General features: G+C 34.8%; 2 protein-coding genes across 2 annotated transcripts; one reads left to right on the forward strand and one right to left on the reverse strand.

Annotated features, from left to right (window-relative positions):
• The first annotated feature begins 225 nt into the window (after positions 1-225).
• On the forward strand, positions 226-4,388 carry LOC132188612 (ras-related protein RABF1). The gene is made up of 8 exons (XM_059603123.1): positions 226-384; positions 679-755; positions 1,505-1,588; positions 1,756-1,850; positions 2,017-2,122; positions 3,640-3,729; positions 3,819-3,905; positions 4,233-4,388. Exons 1-8 carry the CDS (start codon positions 360-362, stop codon positions 4,269-4,271), a joined length of 603 nt encoding a protein of 200 aa, XP_059459106.1. The 5' UTR covers positions 226-359; the 3' UTR covers positions 4,272-4,388.
• Positions 4,389-5,279: 891 nt separating this feature from the next.
• On the reverse strand, positions 5,280-19,773 carry LOC132188341 (kinesin-like protein KIN-UC). The gene is made up of 21 exons (XM_059602763.1): positions 19,231-19,773; positions 17,974-18,074; positions 17,673-17,795; positions 16,790-16,975; positions 15,637-15,858; positions 15,357-15,519; positions 14,788-14,937; positions 13,540-13,628; positions 12,587-12,799; positions 12,192-12,326; positions 11,002-11,181; positions 10,518-10,697; positions 9,139-9,258; positions 8,854-8,982; positions 8,613-8,751; positions 8,404-8,496; positions 7,900-8,025; positions 6,700-6,825; positions 6,282-6,425; positions 6,071-6,199; positions 5,280-5,728 (listed from the first exon to the last, which is right to left on the reverse strand). Exons 1-21 carry the CDS (start codon positions 19,466-19,468, stop codon positions 5,580-5,582), a joined length of 3,135 nt encoding a protein of 1,044 aa, XP_059458746.1. The 5' UTR covers positions 19,469-19,773; the 3' UTR covers positions 5,280-5,579.
• Positions 19,774-20,168: the final 395 nt, after the last annotated feature.

Here is a 20,168-nt window from a genome sequence, read left to right on the forward strand (position 1 = left end):
AACGCTCTATAATTTTTAATGTAATTCTAACGTTCTATAATTTTTCTTTCTTTGCTTCCGATCTCTTTTTGCTTCTCTACCTTTGACAAAAGTCTTTGCCCTTAACTAACTCTTATTTTTATTTTATTTTTTTTGGGTATGCGTGGCACCATATGTATAAAATGGGGGTGGGGTCCATGGGGTTTCAATTGGACCAGCCTTTACCGAACCCATAAGCAATTCAATTGGACCAGCCTTTAACGAACCCATAAGCAATCTCTGCACATTCATTCGATCTCCTCTCCAACCCTTTTCTAACCATAAACCCTGATCACATAGAGAAATACACCTATACTACTCACCATCAGTCTCTGCTTGCCATGGGTTGCTCCTCATCTCTTCCAGGTGATATTCTCGTGCACACTTAATTTTGCCCTCTTGCATTTCTAGGGTTTTAGCTGGGTCGGATGGATTGAACCGAGTGTCTCTTTGATTTTGCAAATTTGTACCCAAATTCATATATACTCATCTGGGTTTTTAACATTGGGTTGATTTATTGAATTTCTGAGCTATAAATCAAGGAGCTGGGGAATGAGTTTTCAATTGGGCGATTGTCGTTAAGTGGGGTTGGTTGTTAGCGACCATCCTTATGGGGGATTTTGGTTGAATTTGATTGATTGGGTGGTTTAATTTTTGCAGATAGGACTTCTGGGCGTTTGGCTGGCCCGAACATCGAGAATGGCGGAGCGCCCGACCCGAAAAATCTTCGCGTGAAGGTACTTTGAGGCAAAACATTTTTGAAGTCTGCTGGTTTAGGCAACTTTAGGGTTCATATGATGTCTATTTATGGCTTTTATAAGTGTAACGAAAGGAGAGGGCCATCTTGGGAGATTGTACTTTTGGTTCTTTGCAATTTTATGTTATTTATTAAAGGTCCTTTGAAGTAGAATTGATGTGTTATTTTGTGGAAGTAACCTGATATATTATATGTCTTGTTAATGAAAGTGGACTAGTTTGCTTAGCAATCCGTTCTAGCTATTCAAGTGATGATGGCTTTGCCCAGGTTTAAAGTTCCCTAGAAGCATCGTTGTTATCACTTATCAATGTCCCTTAGGATCCATGGCAGCAGACCTAATTATATGCATAAAGATTTATGTCACTGGACCCAATTTGTTTAAATATAATCCATGGTGTTAACCCTAGTTAGTTGGGATGGAAGCTTAGTTTAGTTGAGTTGAGCTGAGAACAAAAATGATCTTATAAAAATACTTGTGCATAACTCTTTTTATGATTCGGCTGTATGCAATTGGCAGCATATTACTGCTTCATTCATCTAGTTGATTCACAATGTAGTAGACACTAAGTTGCTGAAAGGCTTTTTTAATCTTTATATAGTTTTCCTTGCTGGGGCAAAGGGGGAAAGTGTCAAGATGAATACATTACTTTGTAAAATTTCCAAGATATTATTATTGAACCCTTTCATGGATGAATGGGACTAATGTTTCAATTCTGCGGCTATGTGCAGCTGGTTTTGTTAGGTGATTCTGGTGTTGGTAAAAGCTGTATTGTTCTTCGCTTTGTTCGTGGTCAGTTTGACCCAACATCCAAGGTAAGGAATATCTTATTGAACTATACTACTCAAAATGCAGCTCATCTTTTTTAATTTTTTCGAGTTAGTTTTGGTCAACCATGTTCTATGTGAATGCATGTGGGTGTCTACCCTTCTCCCCTAGAAGCTAATTTATGATATGCTTATATTTGTTGGTTTGATTTCAGGTAACTGTTGGAGCTTCATTCTTATCACAGACAATAGCTCTGCAAGACTCCACAACGGTTAAGTTTGAAATATGGGATACTGCTGGCCAAGAGAGGTATTGTTCTTCAAATCATGCTTAAATGTATTGAAAAAGCATTCTAAGTAATGTAGCAAAAGCTCATCTTATAACACCCTTGTTTCTATTGGAATTCTGCCCCATCTCTGCCCATGTATACAACTTTTTTGCTAGAGAACATTTATTATTATTGTGTCTTATACAGGTATGCTGCATTGGCACCACTTTACTACCGAGGTGCTGCAGTTGCAGTTGTTGTGTATGATATAACAAGCCCAGACTCATTCACCAAAGCACAATATTGGGTTAAGGTTGATTTTTCAGAGATTGAGTAGTATTAATTATTATTTCGCGTTTGCTCTATTATTTACTTATATCTTATGAAAACTTTTCTATTTCCTTGAAAACTTCAGTGTGCAAAGGGTTTGCTGGAAAGGGTAAAATTTACAATAACCTTTTTCATGAGGGTATAAATGACCTTCATGTTGAAGTTACATTAAGGGTTAAGCACCTAGTTTTGAATTGAAGTATGGGTCATAATTTATTTTTCATTGAAGGTCAAAACCTCTTAAAATTTTGAAATATTAATAGATTTTTTGATGGCTCAATATCAACAAGAAATGCCAATTGCATGTTTTGGACTAATTAGTGTGTGAATGGAATCCGTCTAATGTTACCGGCACATAGCAATGAACTTTTGATATTACTAATTTATTAGTGGGGAAAACTTGATGATGCTTCACATACTGCTTGAATATGATCTTGATATCTCTGAATGTATTACTTAAGTTTGTTAATTGCTTCATAATATGGTTGCTTGGTCTTGATTGTCAATAGTTTACATTGGGAACGATATTTTATTCTAGTATATTATGGTTTTTCCTTTCAAAGTGTCTAGTTTAGTATTTCTCTTAGAACCTTTCATTACTTGGAAACTATTCTTTTTTGTTTTTTTTTGCTCTAATTTTTAAATCATCTAATAGGGTCGAGGATTTGATATTGCTCAGAATTGTTATCAGGACAATTATAACAATGCAAGCAACTATACTGTTAATCTGTTATGTTTTTGTTTTTGTTTTTTTGTTTTTAAATAAATATATTATAAAGATGCCACCAAACTAGGTTGTAAAGCCTCAGCAACATGTTACCAAAACCTACCTTCAAAACCTGTCTCATTCTGAAATTGTTCTTAATAGAATATGAGTTGGATCCTAATTAGGAACTTGATTGAGTATTAGTTGTCATTACTGAATTAACACATATTATCTATTTCTCTTCCTTCTCAACAATTTAATTTTCTCCTAAAGGCTTGCAGGTTTTTCAATTTCAATAATATTAAAAATTATATTTGATGGGGGCTCGATTGGAAATAACTGTATAAAAGTTGTACCAAATGACTTGGCTTTTTCTTTCACAAAGTTCATTATTTTAAGTGGCACTAACTACTTGAAGTGAGCTAAATATTGGTTTATGTGTGTGTACACTTTTGTTTTTGGATGAATAAAAATCTTTGTTTTGATCTATTAAAAACATTGCTCTTATTGGATCCACTACGAGTTGCGAGAGCTGGGTTGAAAAAAAGAAATAAAATTATAAATAACTTCGAGATAGATAACTGGGTTGTTGTATTGTCAATGGACTCCAAGTGCTAAACAGCTTATAGATAGCATCTTTAACCCGAAAGGTGTGCAGTTATGTAGACTGCATGGCATCTTTACCCAGAAAACAGTTATGTAAACTGCATACCCCGATTAAGTTGGTTATTAATTCCCATTGTCACAGTGCAAGTTTACTTTTCCAAAGAATTGATGAATATGAAATTTTACAGGAGCTACAAAAACATGGAAGTCCTGATATAGTCATGGCCTTAGTTGGTAACAAAGCTGATCTTCAGGAGAAGCGAGAAGTACCAGTTCAGGTGAGTGGAATATTTCTCAATTTGATGCATTCCATATGCCCACAAACTAACATTCATTTGTCTGTGATATAACACATCCATTTTCGCAGGATGGCATTGACTATGCGGAGAAGAATGGAATGTTTTTTATCGAGACATCTGCAAAGACAGCAGATAATATAAATCAGCTATTTGAGGTATTTTTGACATAGACATTTTAGAAATATCAGTTTCTTTTAGCAGCTGTTAACAAGATACACTACATACAACTCGGAACAATTGAGATTGAGGGGAAGCTTTAAAAGCGTTCTCTTGTTATTGGTGGTGTGAACAAGATGCTCTATATACAAAATTTTGTATTTGTTACCTTGAAAGGCCATGGAGCACTGGCTTTATATGACACATTATGTTGACATACATACTATTTTGGGAAATTGTCAAGGCTATTATTAGTGGGGCCTGGACATAGGCTTTTGAAATTCCTGTGCATTTGGAAGACTGACCATTGTTCCTTCTTTTGGCAGGAAATTGCCAAGCGACTACCCCGCCCTCCCTCTTCATGAAATGGCAGAACCTTAAAACTGAATTAACTCTGCTCTAGTTGTGGGAGCCCTTATTTGTTTGAAATATTGAGCTTGTGTATATTGTGATATATATATAAAATTAAAACTTCGTTATTATTTGCCCCGGTTCTTAGTCAACAATCCTTTCAGTTGAGCTTTAAGACTCGAAAACTCAGAGCCAGATGGCTAGAATACAAAGATTGAATTGGACAATGCCATAAGAAGGGATCCCACAACATTGTAATTGAAAGTTATAGCTTTTGTGTTTAATTTAAAAGAGAAAAGGAAAGAAAGAAAAGCCCGTCATATTGCAAGCCCTAGTCACAGAGATTTTGAACATAGGTTTTTCTTCAGCATATAACCCAAAGATTATTATGGCTTTGAAGTTAAAGGGATTAATGACCTCCGACAATGAAATATTCAAGGTTGAAGGGGATGTGGACATGTGGCCATGCAGTTTTGAAGGCATCAAGTTCTTGCTAGGTGCCAAGAGGACCAAATACACAAAACATCATTAAATTAAGCAAAATTAGAGGACCAAATACACAAAACATTCAACATCTTGATGCTGTTCGCTCTCATGTTATTATTAATTCTGTTTTAGGATTGACGAATTAGCTGGTGTGATTATTGTTTTACTTAAACATCATTAAATACCATTAATATAATTTTTTTTCTCATGCCCTAGGTCAGATTCACTTAATGCATTAAATTACTAATTAATTGTTTTATGATCAAGTATTGCAACTCGGGGAAAACTCTACACTATGGCCATTACCATAAACAAAATGTTTTCTCTAAATATTTTCATAAAATATTTTACACCAAAACAAACGGTGCTTAAAATTAATAAATTAGGTTAGAGAAAGACTTTGTCTGCATTGGGGCTGTGCTGAGAGCTAACTAACCTAGAGATTTTCTTCAACCTAGCGAGATGGGCTGTGGAATCTACACCAGCCGTCTGGAATTATACTTGAAAATCTGTGCTTTGATTATATAAGAAACTGATAAAACTAATAGCATTGCTGTCTATATATCATGAGCAATGGTCATATCAGATCATACCAGTGCCCAAGAGAAAAAACCACGGAAGAGAAATTTCACTACAATTTCCAAAAAAATTAGCCATCAAAAGTGGCAAGCACAAAGTAATCCGAGAATAGGATTCTGGATTACACCCAGTTACAGTTTGAGTTTAACTCAGTTGTGGATTGTGTGTGTGTATATATATATATATATATATATATATATAGCAAATCTAACTAACATAAAAAGATGGCAAGGTTGTGAAGTCTGTACATTTGACTACTATGGCGCATTCATCTTAGCTTTAAGTGATGGATTCAATCTAAGCATCTTCTTTGCTAAGTTGCGGATATCTTCTCTACTGGACTCCTCTGATATTTGTATAAGCACTTTCACCCCACCACCAGATATGAAGTCTTTGGCGTTGTCCTCTGCAAATTTCAGTAGGTCATGCTGTGTTAACCATAAAGGATCTCAAAGAGACAGATAAGAAATTCACATTCATGTAATTGGGCATCTGAAATAAAGGAGACTCAACCAGCACATTTCAAGGAGTGTGTGAACAGGGATTTAAGAAAAGGCTGTGTATTTTTATTTTATAACTTTCTGATTCTAAGATCAAGTTTATCATACAAGTTTGTTATATACATCGTTACGTCTTTATTTCTCTGTACCTTTTAGATGGTATCTGTAAAGGGGTTCTAAGTTTCCTCTAAATTACAGTCCTTAAGTATTTCAAATCAACTAATGTCAAAGTGCAGTCAGACACTTACCGTTTTGTGCTAAATGGCAAAGAGCAAGCTCGATATGGCGTCGGGTTGAAGACGAAGTAGTATTAGAGTTGGCAATTAACCACGTAAGCACACCATCATCAATTAGAAGCGAACAACCCATTCTATGCCCTGCAAAAGTAAAGTCCTTCACATTCATGATAAGTAAAGATGACTGGTGTGTCATCCTGTATGCTATAAAACATCTACAAACCTTGAATAACTCCTCGGGATTCACATTTTGCAAAGTTAGCCAGTCCTCTAGCAACCTGTGCAATGACATCACTGCTCTCAGATCTAACCATTCCCAGGAGCGCCTTGATGCCTCCATCGTCTTTCAGCACCATGAGTAGCTTTTCTGTTAGAATACAAGAACAGCTGCATCAGATTACAAGTATATCTTCCTTCCAGGTATGATCTTTGGTGCTCTCTAAACCCTCAGTAAGAAGTTATTTCATTTATTTGATGGAAGATAAGTGGACCAGCCATATGTATTGACGCTTATAAGTAATGGAATTGAAGATGGAAGAAGATAAATTCAGTTTTTAGGACTTTGTTACTATACAAATCCATACAGCAAATTACTAAACTAGATTTTTTGACTGAATGCTGCAAAATCACCATCAGCTTACCATTTCCACATAAATTAGCAAGTGCACCAGCAACCATTCGTAGAGTTTGTGGATCGTCTGTTTTAGATGCTGTCTTTGCTAGAAGCTGAACGCCTCCTTTGTCCATTATTAAGCCTTGATTCATCTCTAGAACATTCAAATAAAGAAGGATGATAAATCTATAAAGGATATGTTGAGTTTTTCTGATGTCATCAGCAAAATCATTTTAGTGTTATCTAAAAGAATATTGAATCAATGCAAATAAGTGATGAAGCTCAGATGACCATGGTGTTCTATGGTACAATTGGGGAACAATGAAGATGCAATCATTTCCAGGTATATATCTTAAACCGGTAACAGTATACTATTGGTGATGAAGGAGATGGTCATGGAGCATCATCTTAAAAACTAAGTGGCTACTTGGCACAAAGTTGATTGCAATCCAGTAAATTAAAAAAATAATAATAAATAAATAAATAAAAGAAGAAGAAAAGGGAAGATTACATTATTGTGATGGCAATAAGTAATTTAATTTTTATTAGCAGATTTCTGTATTTCTTTCAAGAGAATTTTTCTTCTTGTCTTTTCTGAAGACAAGACACAAAATTGAGATCCTGCACAAATTTTTTGGGTTCTTGGAGGCCTTTTGACAACCTCAGCAATTTAATAAATTGTAACTTCTACAGAGTATCTGCATGGCAGAACATGAAGAGGCATAGCTGTCTATGGATTTAGACATGAGAGTTTATACTAGTTTAGTGGCCAGGTTGTTACCTATAACAACCATTGGAAGCATTAAGGACACCATGCACCTTTTAGGATTGTAATATGCATAGACAAGTTGCTAAACCCAACGAATGGATTCTTTCTAGTGAAAGAAAAATACACGGAATATTCTGCTCTGTACAAATAATCTTGCAACAAACATATTATTGGTTGATAACTGCAGCACGTGTATTGCAAGAAATTCTATATGCTCAGAGGAGTTTCTTAAAAGGATGTCTGCAAAAATCAATTTAGTAACATTATGCACTCGTGGAGAAGAAAAAAAAAAAAAAACACAAAACAAAAAACAAAAATTGAAAATTAAAATTACAAATATGCTCTAATGCCCAAACACTTAGATTGTTTTGTATTATTTACAACCAGGCTATTTTATCAACATATTTAAGCAAAGTTTATAATGCATAATAATAAACATAGAGAAGGCTGCAAAATTACCATTCATTGCCAAATTGGCAATTGCCCCGGAAGCCACTCTAAGAATAGTTGTATTTTCTGATGATCGCAACAGCATAAGCAAAGCATCTAAACCTCCTTCCTCCACAATCCTTTTCTGATTAATATCTGAAAGCATATGCAAACATTAGTCATTACGCATGATAACAATCCTCGTGTTTATCAACTCTCCACTGAGAGAAAAGAAACCTAGCAATGACAAATTCATGGATAGCTTTTCAATTTGAATGCAGAAACGTATTCCATAGAAGAGCTGATCTACCATATGTGATGCTAAAATAGATGTGATACAGAAGGAACTTATAATTTTCTGCCATTAGCCATTAAATATTGTGACATAAAAAATGCCACGAAAAAAGTAACAATTCATATCCTAATGCGGGGAAAGATAAAAGGACAAAAAGGCCTGAAATCAAGATTCTTTGAAGAAAAATTGATCAGCATCATATCATCTTTATGAAAAATTATAGGCAAAATGAAGTGCACCTTCAGCAGCAAGATTGGCTACCACCTTCACAGCATGAATTTGGATGCCGGAGTCTTCAGATGTCAATAATTGTAAAATCTTTTGAAGCCCAACTGAATTTGTGAAGTCAGACAACTTGTAAGTGATAATATCAGAGAAATCAAAAAGGGGAGAAAAGTAAAAAGAATTAATCAAGCTTTATTTGGCTCTATTACTGATAAAATCTTGCCTTCTTCACATATCTTTGCAATTGTTGCCCTCTGACCAGAGAGAGTCTCCCTTAATGGATTTGGCCTATATGAACCTGTTCGGCTCCCAACTTCTGAAGATTGTTTACTTATGTCTTCCTTCATATAAGATTTCTTGTCCTGTAAAACATTCAGATTTGAGAACCTAAACACTAATAAAAAAAACTTTTTTTTTTTTTTTTTTTTTTTTTAATTTTCTTTTTTATGCATGAAACAACTTACCTCAAAATCACTCTCACTGTCAGGTACAGCCCTATTTAGTTTAACCAGCTCATTTTCAATACCCTTCCTCTGCTTCTCTTCTACTAATAGTCTTTTCCTCACAGAGTGAAGTTCTTTATTTAGCTTTGCCTTTTTACAAATAAATAAAAGTGATTAGTAATGTTTTAAGTTTCAACTAAAACATGTGTTACATGACTAGAATACAGATAAACTTATTAAGTCAATCTGCGTTACCAGGTAAGAGAACTCAAACCAAACCCATCTGATTTGGTATGTCAACCCTACCTTCTCTTCTAGTAGATCTTCATTTTCAGATTTCAATGATTGTAGTTCATTTAAAGTATTTTCATGTAGCTGATACATTTCTTGTAACCTCAACCCAAGTTCATCAATCTCTTTCTGCCCCTGGATTTTGAAACAAATAACTATAATAAGAATGATGATCATTGTAGTCAGATGAACAATGCCACAAAAAGTGTGAATTATCAATGCTAGTAACAGCTGAAAGATAGTCGCATTGTGGAAGAGTTTTCCTCTCCAAGATAACTGTAGTAACACTTGGATGCAAAAGGGACACTGACATAGGGTTTTAGTGTTTGGCACTTGTAGGATGGCTCGATAGGGTTTATCCCAAAGTAAAATCAAGACATGAATGGTGGTGCCCAATATGTTATCTTCTGCATGGACACATTAGTTTTACTGAAATAGCCTCATTAATCAATTACATCACTGAAGGATGGAAAATAAGAAGTAAAAATAACTAAAGATACATTAATGAATAAGATAAGACGTTAAAAATAGCATCTATCAATAAGAAGTAAAAGGGAGCGACCATTACAATGCTGAAATATGAAGGTTGCTCCAAACACCTTTAACAAAGAGAAGATTTAATCCACTCTTTCATGAGTGGACATGGTATCTATATTGCCGACCATGTGCTGTTAGGTGCACAAGTTCTTAATTGATCAAATCTCCTGTCATGCCCTGACCATTAAAATTAATGGTCACAGAGTTTAAAGCAAGTAATACATCCAGGTTGATTGGTTGATTGTCCTATCACCCGTTAGCCTTGAGAGTTATGATAACAGAGTTTAACAAAGTGATTACAGACAAGTGAACCATGCAGCTGGAAGGTGTCAAAAAAAGGAGCAACTGAATACTAAATGTTGTTAAGCAAGTTTCACTTCACATATTGAAAAAGAAGGTTCTACAAAACCTCATGTATTTGTTAGGACATTCCATGCAAAGCGATGAAATATAGTCTCACAACAAGCACTTTAATGAAGTACAGGAAAATAACTGAGATCAGAAAATATTCTTAAAAAGACAATGTTTATAAAAAATAAAAATCATTAAAACCTAAGACAATCATCAATACCCTCCACTTTTTGTTTTGAAAAGAACATTTAAATGCATGAAAAACAAGTTGTGCTTTTGAAATCCTTCATTATACATTATTCATGGTGTTTGCAAAATCATTATTACTTAAGACAATCAAAAACCTGTTCCAGGAGGGAGTGGGAGCAAGAAGAAAAATGTTTTCATAGTTCTTATTATAACAAGAACAATTATGGAACTAAAGTTGAACATAAAGTCAAACATATATGGAGTAAATATATAAGACTCCATATAGCCTAATTTTTTATTTAGAGACAAAGGGTAACCTGTATTGAGTTTTGATGATCACTTAGGAGCCTCTTTGCCAAGTCTAATTGTTCTTCTGCACCTTCAAAACGGGCATGCTTATCCTGTAATTGCTCAACTAGTTCTGCTACTTTCTTTTCATACATCTGAGTGGTGTCTGCAAGGACCTTCTGATATCGAGAATTTTCTGTTTGATGTTCCTACTAGCAACAAAAAATAGCATTAGAATTTGTATTCATGTCACTAAAAATTGTGGTAAAATTATAATGTCTTATAATACAATGCAATATGGCATGAAGACGAGTGTCAAAGAAAATCAAAAAACAACACCTTTAATTAAAATTGAGTAAAACAAGTAACACAAAAGCATAAACCACATGTGAAGTTCTCCAAAAATGAAAAATCGCAGTGAGAACAAAACAGAAATAGTTAAGCCTGGAAAGCAAAAAAACAGGCAACAACATATAAACCATTTCTTTTGTATTCTATCCAGAAAGTACTAACCTGAATTGACATTTGATGCTCACTCAGGAGCTTCTTCATCAAATCTAATTGTTCCTGAGCACTTTCAGAGCAAGCACGCTTGTCTTCTATCTGTTTAATCAACTCTGCTATCTTCTTCTCATACATCTGAGTGGTATCAGCCAGTACTTGCTGGTATGTAGAATTTTCAAGTTGGTGTTGCTACTAACAATCAAACAGCAGTGTAAATGCTCATGCCCATATGTTCAGAAATTTTGGTAAAGAAAACAATTAAAGTATATGAAAAATGTTTATGGTAAACAAAATAGCTAAATTATATTTTACATAGCATCCCCAAAATAATAACGAAAGTATGAAGCTTTATCCAGAAAATGGAATTCTGAACATCACCAAGCCTATAAATCTTGTTGAACTTCCACACTGCAGCTAAAAACTAAGCCAGTCCCATCAGTGGAACATTTATTCTGCATGTTTAGAATTTTCACCAGACTACAGGTGTAAAGTGCTGCTGTAAGTCATGAGAAAAAGAAGTCCAAAAAAAGAAGAGAAAACAACTACACCACCATATAGGAGATGACACATTTAGTGTATGCAATGTTTTCCATATTTTATTAGGTTTTGGTTTTCTCTACTCGTTGAGTGCCACCATGACAGGGAAAATACGCGTTTAATTAAGATGATCCAAAGTGGGCACATGAGTAATCGCCGCTCATCCGGAGGCCTCCATTTTATTCATTGTTATGGTGAAACCCTTATGTGGTTAATACTCTATCTAATGTTTCATATCTTTTAGATATGTAAAGGTCAGAGTCGAGCAAACAAAAAGAATGAGGGATAGAGCAGAATTTTCATCAAAGATGTGAAAACCGAGGCCATTTATCCACTTGATTCAGTAATGTTTTTGGTTAAAACTGTTAATGAGGTGATCTGTTAATTCCCCACCGCTAACCTGTAGTCTTAATAACAAACTTAAGTAGGGTTGTTCTCTGTGGAACTCAAAACCATGAGAAGAGAAACTCTCATTTTTAATATAATCCAATAGGAGGTGAACTAGAATATATAACAAAGTTCAATTTTAGTTGATTAATAGACATATTACACTATATGAAATTAGTTAAACTGAAGATGAATTTCAGCAGATAAATAGTCGAGGAAAAAAAGAAACTAGGCAAACAAACTTAAATTCGAAATTGGAAAAAAGAAGGCAGTACCTTGCTATTTTGTAAACTTGTTTCCAGGTGTGCAACTTTATCATGCATCATATTGGTTAGATCTTTGCGATAGTTTAATTCATTTACGATGCTTTTCATATCCGATTCCAAACGAGTGTTTTCCTTTTCCAAAAACTGCAAGAATGTAGTATTAGTGAGAAAATAATAATTAGAAGAAATTACTACATAAACATTTCAGTGAAGCACTAATAACTATATGTAATTATAAACAAGTCAGATTATTAGAATGAGAAAGTAAGCATATCTCTAGACATTGAAGACTCATATATGATTAACTGAATTCACAAAAAATATTGACATTTGATTCACTGAATGCGCAAAAAAGATACCTAACCAACAAATTGCAGCAATATACTTGCAGGAAAGACAACTACCTCAGACCTTGAGACTAGAACTTTTTTTGCTTCAGAAAAAGAATCTTGACACTCCCTGAGCCGTTTTTCCAATTCGTATTTGTCATCATCTCTCAACTTTTGTTGCCTTTCAACTTCTGCAGTAAGATAATCTACTTGATTCTCAAGCTTCCGACATAAACTTTCATAATCAAATTCTTCTTTGAGCTTTACCATGTTTACTATTTTCATTGCCTACAAAAGAAACAAATTGTTAGCCTGCGAGATATGCAAGTACCATTATAATTGATGAGTTATATTTTTTAAGACTCCAAGACTTGGCGAATTGGGCATTCTCTAGGACAAAATAGCAGTCAACTTCGAGTGGTTTTGTTCTCTAATCTGTTTCCATACATGGTCTGCGGCCCTGGGACGGTTTTTCAACTGTCTCCCAAGTGTCCCTTCCACTGATATTAAACTTAAGCGGGGACTAGATTCCTCCCCCAATTTAATCACAAAATACTTGCTATACAATTAAAACAAGACCAGGAAGGGCACAGCAGAATGCATACTTCACTTTAATTATATGTCAATGTTAATATTACTATTTCCAATATTATTATTTGATGCAAGCCATGTAGACTTGAAACAGAAGATAAATGTTGTATATGATTAAATGAAGAAAACTCAACACATACTTTAAGTAATTTTTTTTTTTTTTTGGTACCCATTACAATGCAGAATCAGTCCAACGAAAGATGTCCCATAAAAATATTCCCAGAGCATTGACTGCTTTTGTAATAAGATCATAACATCCAGAGTCATAGTTATTCTGTTTCAGATAATTAAAAGATTGAAACATCACAGCAACAATAAAATGGAGAGAGAGAGAGAGAGAGAGAGAGGTCAGTAGATGATCGACCACATGAAATAGCCTATAGATTTACAAGAAAAATCCAGAATTTGTAAATTATAAAGTTCTTTATCCAACATACCCGCTGTCCAAACATTATCGTGCTAGCAGTTTCTGCATGGTGCCGTGCAGATGGCCCGATTGTTATTATAAGTGAAGTCCTCGCAGAGCCTATTTCATAAAAGCCATGTTGAATTTAAATAAACGAAAAATATTCTTATTGAAAGCAAATAAAACAACAAGAACACTACAACAATGTGAAAACAATCCCTCACAAACTGCACAAGGTTTACCTTGGCTCAAGTATAATTTCCTTGATTGTAACTTTTGAAGTTTCACAGACCAAATTGAAACTTCATGTATTTTTCAGGGACCAAAATGGGTGTTTTCCCTACTTTTTGCATATGATCAACAACTCTACAGGTCTGTTTGAATTTACCATTTCAAAAAGTGCAATTTGAAAAGGTGATTTTTAAAAACACAGTTAAGCGTTTAGCAAAATCCAATTTGGCTTTTAAAATTGCAGTTTAATCTTTAAAATTGTGCATTTTCAAAAGGCACACAATTGCTTACGATTTGAAAATGCAAATTTTCTTTATTTTCAAATTGCAATTTTTTAAAAACACAATCCCAAACGATCCATTTTCTATGATTGGGTTTAAAATGGCACTTTTTGTCTATAAAATCACAATGTCAAACACTCTAATTATGATTCACTAATTTTCACATAGGCCAGAAATCTATAATATTTTGTTGAATGGCATCCTATAAAATGACTAAAGGATACAGAAGAGGCATATTGGTTGGTCATGTGAATACACACGAATCAAAGAAGAGTGGGGAACCTCTTGCTGGTTTTTGGAATTCGACATTAGGAAGTGTTTTCACACCATCGACTCGTCTTAATCTTTAAGAAAGAGATCGACAATCCCAAGTTCTTTTACTCCATTCAAAAAGTCTTTCCCACCGGGCTACTCGTAGGAGGTGAGGAGGGCCCTTACTCCCCTTCACTCTTGAACTAGACTCAACTGAGTGCACCTCCTATAGTATGGTATCTTTTCTGTATATAAGCTATATCAACATAGCCAACTAGAAAACTCATCTGCTTGTCAATTAATTCTTGGTGTAATACTCACTCATAAATGATTGGTGTCAGAATTTTTGGTGTGATATTCCAATGACAGTACCATTGATATAACAAAAAAAAAAAAAAGGCTTAGGATAATTAGAAATTCTTCGTATAATTAGATGCAAAAAGATACAAGAAAGGTGTGATATTCCAAAGATATCAGTTTACTAGAGAAAAATAGCAGAGAGTAAAAAGGATCACCTCCAAATGAATCACGAAGCAATCTTGTCAGCTTAGAATCTCTAGTAGGTATGTGTGGGCTGTTTTCAGCCAATGCATTTATACATTTTCCAAGGGAACTGAGAGAAAGATTAATAAACTTAGCCTCTTCAAGTAAAGGGCCTTCACTTCCTGCAACATGAAAATGAAATATAAATTCTTAGAGGATAATAAGTATCATGAAAAGTGAAACTTTTCATATTTTACTATTTACAAAAAAAAAAAAAAAAAAAAAAAAACCCTAAATAATTTTAAAACCCAACAATTATAAAATATTCTAAGTCCACGAATGGTAATGTTGTTCTAATATCCCAGTAGAAATTAATAATAGTAATAATAGCAATATTTAATAATAAAACTAATATACTGAAAACAAACAAGATAAAATAGGTGGAAACATCTCAAAAACAAATTAAGGTTGAGATTATTGAGCCTAAAAGTTGATTAAAAAGAAAATTCAGGGGTAATATGAAACCAAAATGGTAGCATTTTAGATGAATACTATGCAACCAAAAGGGTATCATTTTAGCTGTATAGTAACAAAGACAAACCAGATTTGTCTATCCTTTCAGATCCGGCAAGATCCACAATCAGCAACTTGCTTTTTCGGACTATAGGTACGTTGTTGCCATCAAATAAATCACTTCTATTGCCCTTCTCTCGAGAAATAATCTCATCATTGACTTTTTCATGGACAGATCTTCGAATATAAACCTATAAAAAGGAAAGGTTTGAAATGCTCATTATTTAGGGGAAAAAAACATAACAAAAACATTCTGTACAGTTTTAGCCCATTGATTGAGAAGGTCTGAAACCCTGGAAAATACTCACAGTGAGAATTGCATGACTACGAGAAGATTCGGTATTCATCTTTGTATTAGCTGCATGACGGTTTGTCTCACCAACTTGTAGTAGCTGTAGAAAATGATCGAGATCTTGTACTTTAACTATTGTAGCACCAGGCAATGACACTTCACCGGTCTTTGGGTCCTCATTAATAGGAATATTAGTCTTTTCTGGAGCAAGCAAATCTTGTATAGATTCCATATACAACTGGAACAACAACAAGAAATAACAAAGGAGTGATCAGCTGTCATAGCAGTAAACATCCAAAATTATTTTGTAACATATGCAGTCTGGTGACAAGTGAGCATCATAGTCAGCAAGAGAATCATGAAATGCATCTACGAAAATAGTACATTCACAATCTTTCCAGCTTTCAAGCCTGAAAACCTATTATCCATTGTGATTTTCTTAAATTGAATCCAAAGAACCGTTCTTACAATGTCTGGCTTGCATTAAATCCATCTTCTCTATACCACATTGGAAATTCAACAGTAGAGGTGAGTTTATTAGCCCCCCATATATTCAATTCATCACATACTTTTAACCACATTGGAAATTCAACAGTAGAGGTGAGTTTATTAGCCCCCCATATATTCAATTCATCACATACTTTTAACCACATTGGAAAATCAACAGTAGAGGTGAGTTTATTAGCCCCACGTATATTCAATTCATCACATACTTTTAATAAGTAATAAAATTCATTCAAGACAAGAAAGGGCATGACCCTAGTACATGGGAAGAAGCGTACCAGAGCGACTCAAGAGGGGAAAACAAAATGACCACCTAGGATCTAAGATTACAAAGATCCAAAAACTCTGAGAAAGACAAGTGATACAAAACCCCCTCAGGCCCTCATCCAGTTAAAAGTTCGTCACATTAATGTTTCCAGGTTTGTCCATAACCTTCCAGAATCTTCAAAAGTTCAAAACATTCTTGTTGTATTTTAAAACATTATTGAGCAGAATCTATACATTGAAGCATGCCTATTAAAAATGATCGAAGCAAGTTTAAGAACTTCAAAGACACGGAAACAGGCCATTATAGAAGATGCTCACCCTCGACAACTTTAAATAAAAAAAAATACTGTGCACACAGAAACACAAGACAAGCAAGTCTTAATGCAACACTTCAATACCTGCAAATAGGAGACTTCTACACTGTCAGAAGCAGGAGATGTATTGGCAATAATGCCTTCCAGTGCTCTAACCATAATACCTCGCTCAGATGGGTCATCTTTACCCAGCCTTCCAACTGTGTAAGTTTTACCAGTACCTGTTTGACCGTAAGCCATCACTGTCCCATTATATCCATTCAATACACTCTGCAAAAGTATATCAACATTAAATTGTAATAATTAAAGTGTCATTCCATCCATTTTTTTTTCAAAATTAATTGCTTCTTTGACAATGGAGATAGGGATGTGAATTTAGGCTTCAAATTGAACAATTAAAATGATTACTCCTCCATCCCAAATTGTCTCATTTTGAAGAGACACAAATGTCAAAAAGAATTATTAGCTACCAAAATTAATGTGTTGCACATCATATATTTGTAAAGTTCTTACTTTGAAAAAATAACACTAATTGGCTATGGTGTCCAAAATTTCCCTTTTTAATTTAGATTGCTTTCTTTTAGACATTTAAGCTTATTTAGATTAAGGGTAATTGGAAACTTGAAAATCTTAAAGCTTTGAGTTTTTTTTTTCTTTTTTCAAATTGACACTGAATTTTTGATGGATGACAACGGAATGTGTCACATCCAATTTCGGATGGGGAGATTTATAAGCCACATAAATTCATGCATCCATAGAGTCTCACGCACAAAGAGCATTTCAAATTTGTCAGTGTCATACTCATAAAGCAATTTAGAGCTGGTAATCCCCAAGCAATAAATTTACAATATTCTAAATTGCTAATCTATGTTGTCAAGTTGTCTTCAGCACAAGGACTTCCCTGTAAAGCTGAATGGTTAATAAATAGTTCTTAAAACTGTGACTTAAACGGTAGTTTTCACTTTACCTCAACTACAGGTTTTGCAACCACTTCGTAAACACGCTTTTGAGAGGCAGTTTCTGTAAAAAGTTCATCAAATCTATAAGACTCAGAACTCCAGTTGTTCTTTCTCAACTTTAACCGCTTCAGCTACATGGAGGCAACCGGCATAAAGAAAAAGAACTATTCAATTAATCCAAAGGTTCTGATGGCTAGAGTTTGTTCAAAACATAAAACATGTGTGTGTGTGTGTGTGAGAGAGAGAGAGAGAGAGAGAGAGAGAGAGATTTAACATCAGTGTAATCTTTGAGTGGTACATATAAATCACCTCTGGTTGTAACTCAACACAATCAGAAAAATCAGCATCTGAAAGGAGATCTTCGGCATTTCTTGGTCGAAGTCTGACAGCAACTCTCACCCTTCCAGGATCTGTGCTAAGGATTAAATCCAAGAACTTCATAAATATATCTTTCAATCCAGCTTTGGCAATTTGTAATCACATTATGTAGGACACTGGTTTTTACTTCATTCAATGAAGCAATATTATGCACAGAGAGGCAGCTATAGATGTTTTTGCCTTATAATCAATCTATTCCTGTACACCCCTGGTTGTGAATGGTCATACTAAACAAAGTTCCTTATAACCTCATTTTGGACATTAAGTAGCTCATGAACAATGTTGCTTCTTTATGTATATGAATGTTAATTGATGGGTTTTAATCAAATTCATTGTAAGTTATGTTTATAGAAGAAATCATTTTGTGAAGAAATCCAATATTCAGCTCACTTGATTGAAAAAAAACCACTTTCAAAAGGGATTCAGGATGGTCAGCATAGTTATAATACTTGCTATTAACACTTCTTTTTTTTCTTTTTTCTTTTTTTTTTTTCTCAGGACTAGTTTTATATCGTTTCACAATGTCCCAGGGTAACAATGAAGGAACTCATTTAATATTGTTATTTATGAATAAATTCATAAATTTCATGTCCAATGACAAACTGTGTTGTTCATCATAGGTTTTATTTATATCTGTTGAGCCAAATACTCCTCAATGATCACGTCATGTGAGAATTTATACTAATATTTTGCGTGTGCTTCGATCCAATATGAGACTGACAAGTTTGATTCAAAACCTTTTTCAATAGGAATCTCTCTTTAAGTTTCTACATGTATCTCTGATGCCATAAAATTGCCCAAAGAGACTTCAAATTCTCTCATCCAATTCAGCATTCTATCCCTTCAATGCTTCAAACAATACCCAAGTTTCCCCACATCTTCAAGCAGCCACATAAGTACAGGAAAAGAAAACATTGTAAAAGGAATATTTGAAACTTACATCCCCACAAAGCCAAAAGGAAAAACCTCTTAACGCAGTCGTACAATCTAAACAACCCAATATAAATAACAAATAAACCGAAGCATTTGAAATTCAAAGACTACTTTACGCTAATCCTTCACATTTGAAAAACCCCATTATTGACGTATAGCAGAACATACAAAGATAAGTGCACAGTTCATATGCGTGTATACACAGAGAGAGAGAGAGAGAGAGAGAGAAACAGAGAGAGACAGAGAGAGACAGACCTTCATCGGCGTCAAAAGAGTGAGTACGGGAAGTGGGGGTGACAGAGCGTCTGGAAGAGGCGGTGGGCTTCGGCCGACCCGGATTATGATGGGTTTGAGCATGAGACGGACCACTTCTAGCAGACGAGGAAGAAGAAGAAGAAGAAGAAGAAGAAGAAGAAGAAGAAGACCCATGTGGTGGATGAGGAACATGATGATGCGCTTGTCTCTCAGGCCTATTGGAGGACCTGGAAGCCATGCCTATTCGACCCCAAAAGACAGAGTAGTCACAACATTCCTTCTGGTTCCAGATAGAGACCAATGAAATAGAAAAACCCAGCACAGATGTCCAAAGAGAGAGGTGTCAAAAGTGGGTTTGGCAGCAACTACCGTCACTCTTCTATAAAAAATTCCAAAAGAAACAGTCAAAACAAGGTTGAGGCCGGCACGACGCGAGCTTGCTTTGGGAAAGACAGCGGAACTGGCCGTGGCTCCCTTCCCGCGTTGTTGCGTAGTTTTCCGTTGCGCCGGTGAGTGATTAGACGGCAAATTATTTTTCAAAAAGAAGCTCTATACGGACTACACCAGCACATCTGTAGATGACATGACATAAAAATTCCAAATAGGCCCCCTTCCCCGGGCCCCATTAATGTGAATAGAGAAAGAGCTGGTGATGGCTTCTTCTTTACGGTTTTTTATTTTTAGGCCAGGCTGGATTTTTTCACCGAGCAGTAAATTTTTTTTTTTTTTTTTAAGTATAAAATTATATAGGTTAATTTTAACGTGCTTCGTGCGTTAAAAAATTAATATATCTGTCATACAAAGCGAAAAACTAATTATGATGCACACGGACTTGCAAAAGCTGCAGTAAAGCAAGACGTGAATTGTGTATGGTTGGAAGAAATTTCTAATTATATCTTTAGAGATCTTTAGAGCACCATGCTCTATTTTCTTAGAGC

Source organism: Corylus avellana, chromosome ca7 (assembly GCF_901000735.1).
Source record: "Corylus avellana chromosome ca7, CavTom2PMs-1.0".
In the NCBI taxonomy this organism is placed as follows: Eukaryota; Viridiplantae; Streptophyta; class Magnoliopsida; order Fagales; family Betulaceae; genus Corylus; species Corylus avellana.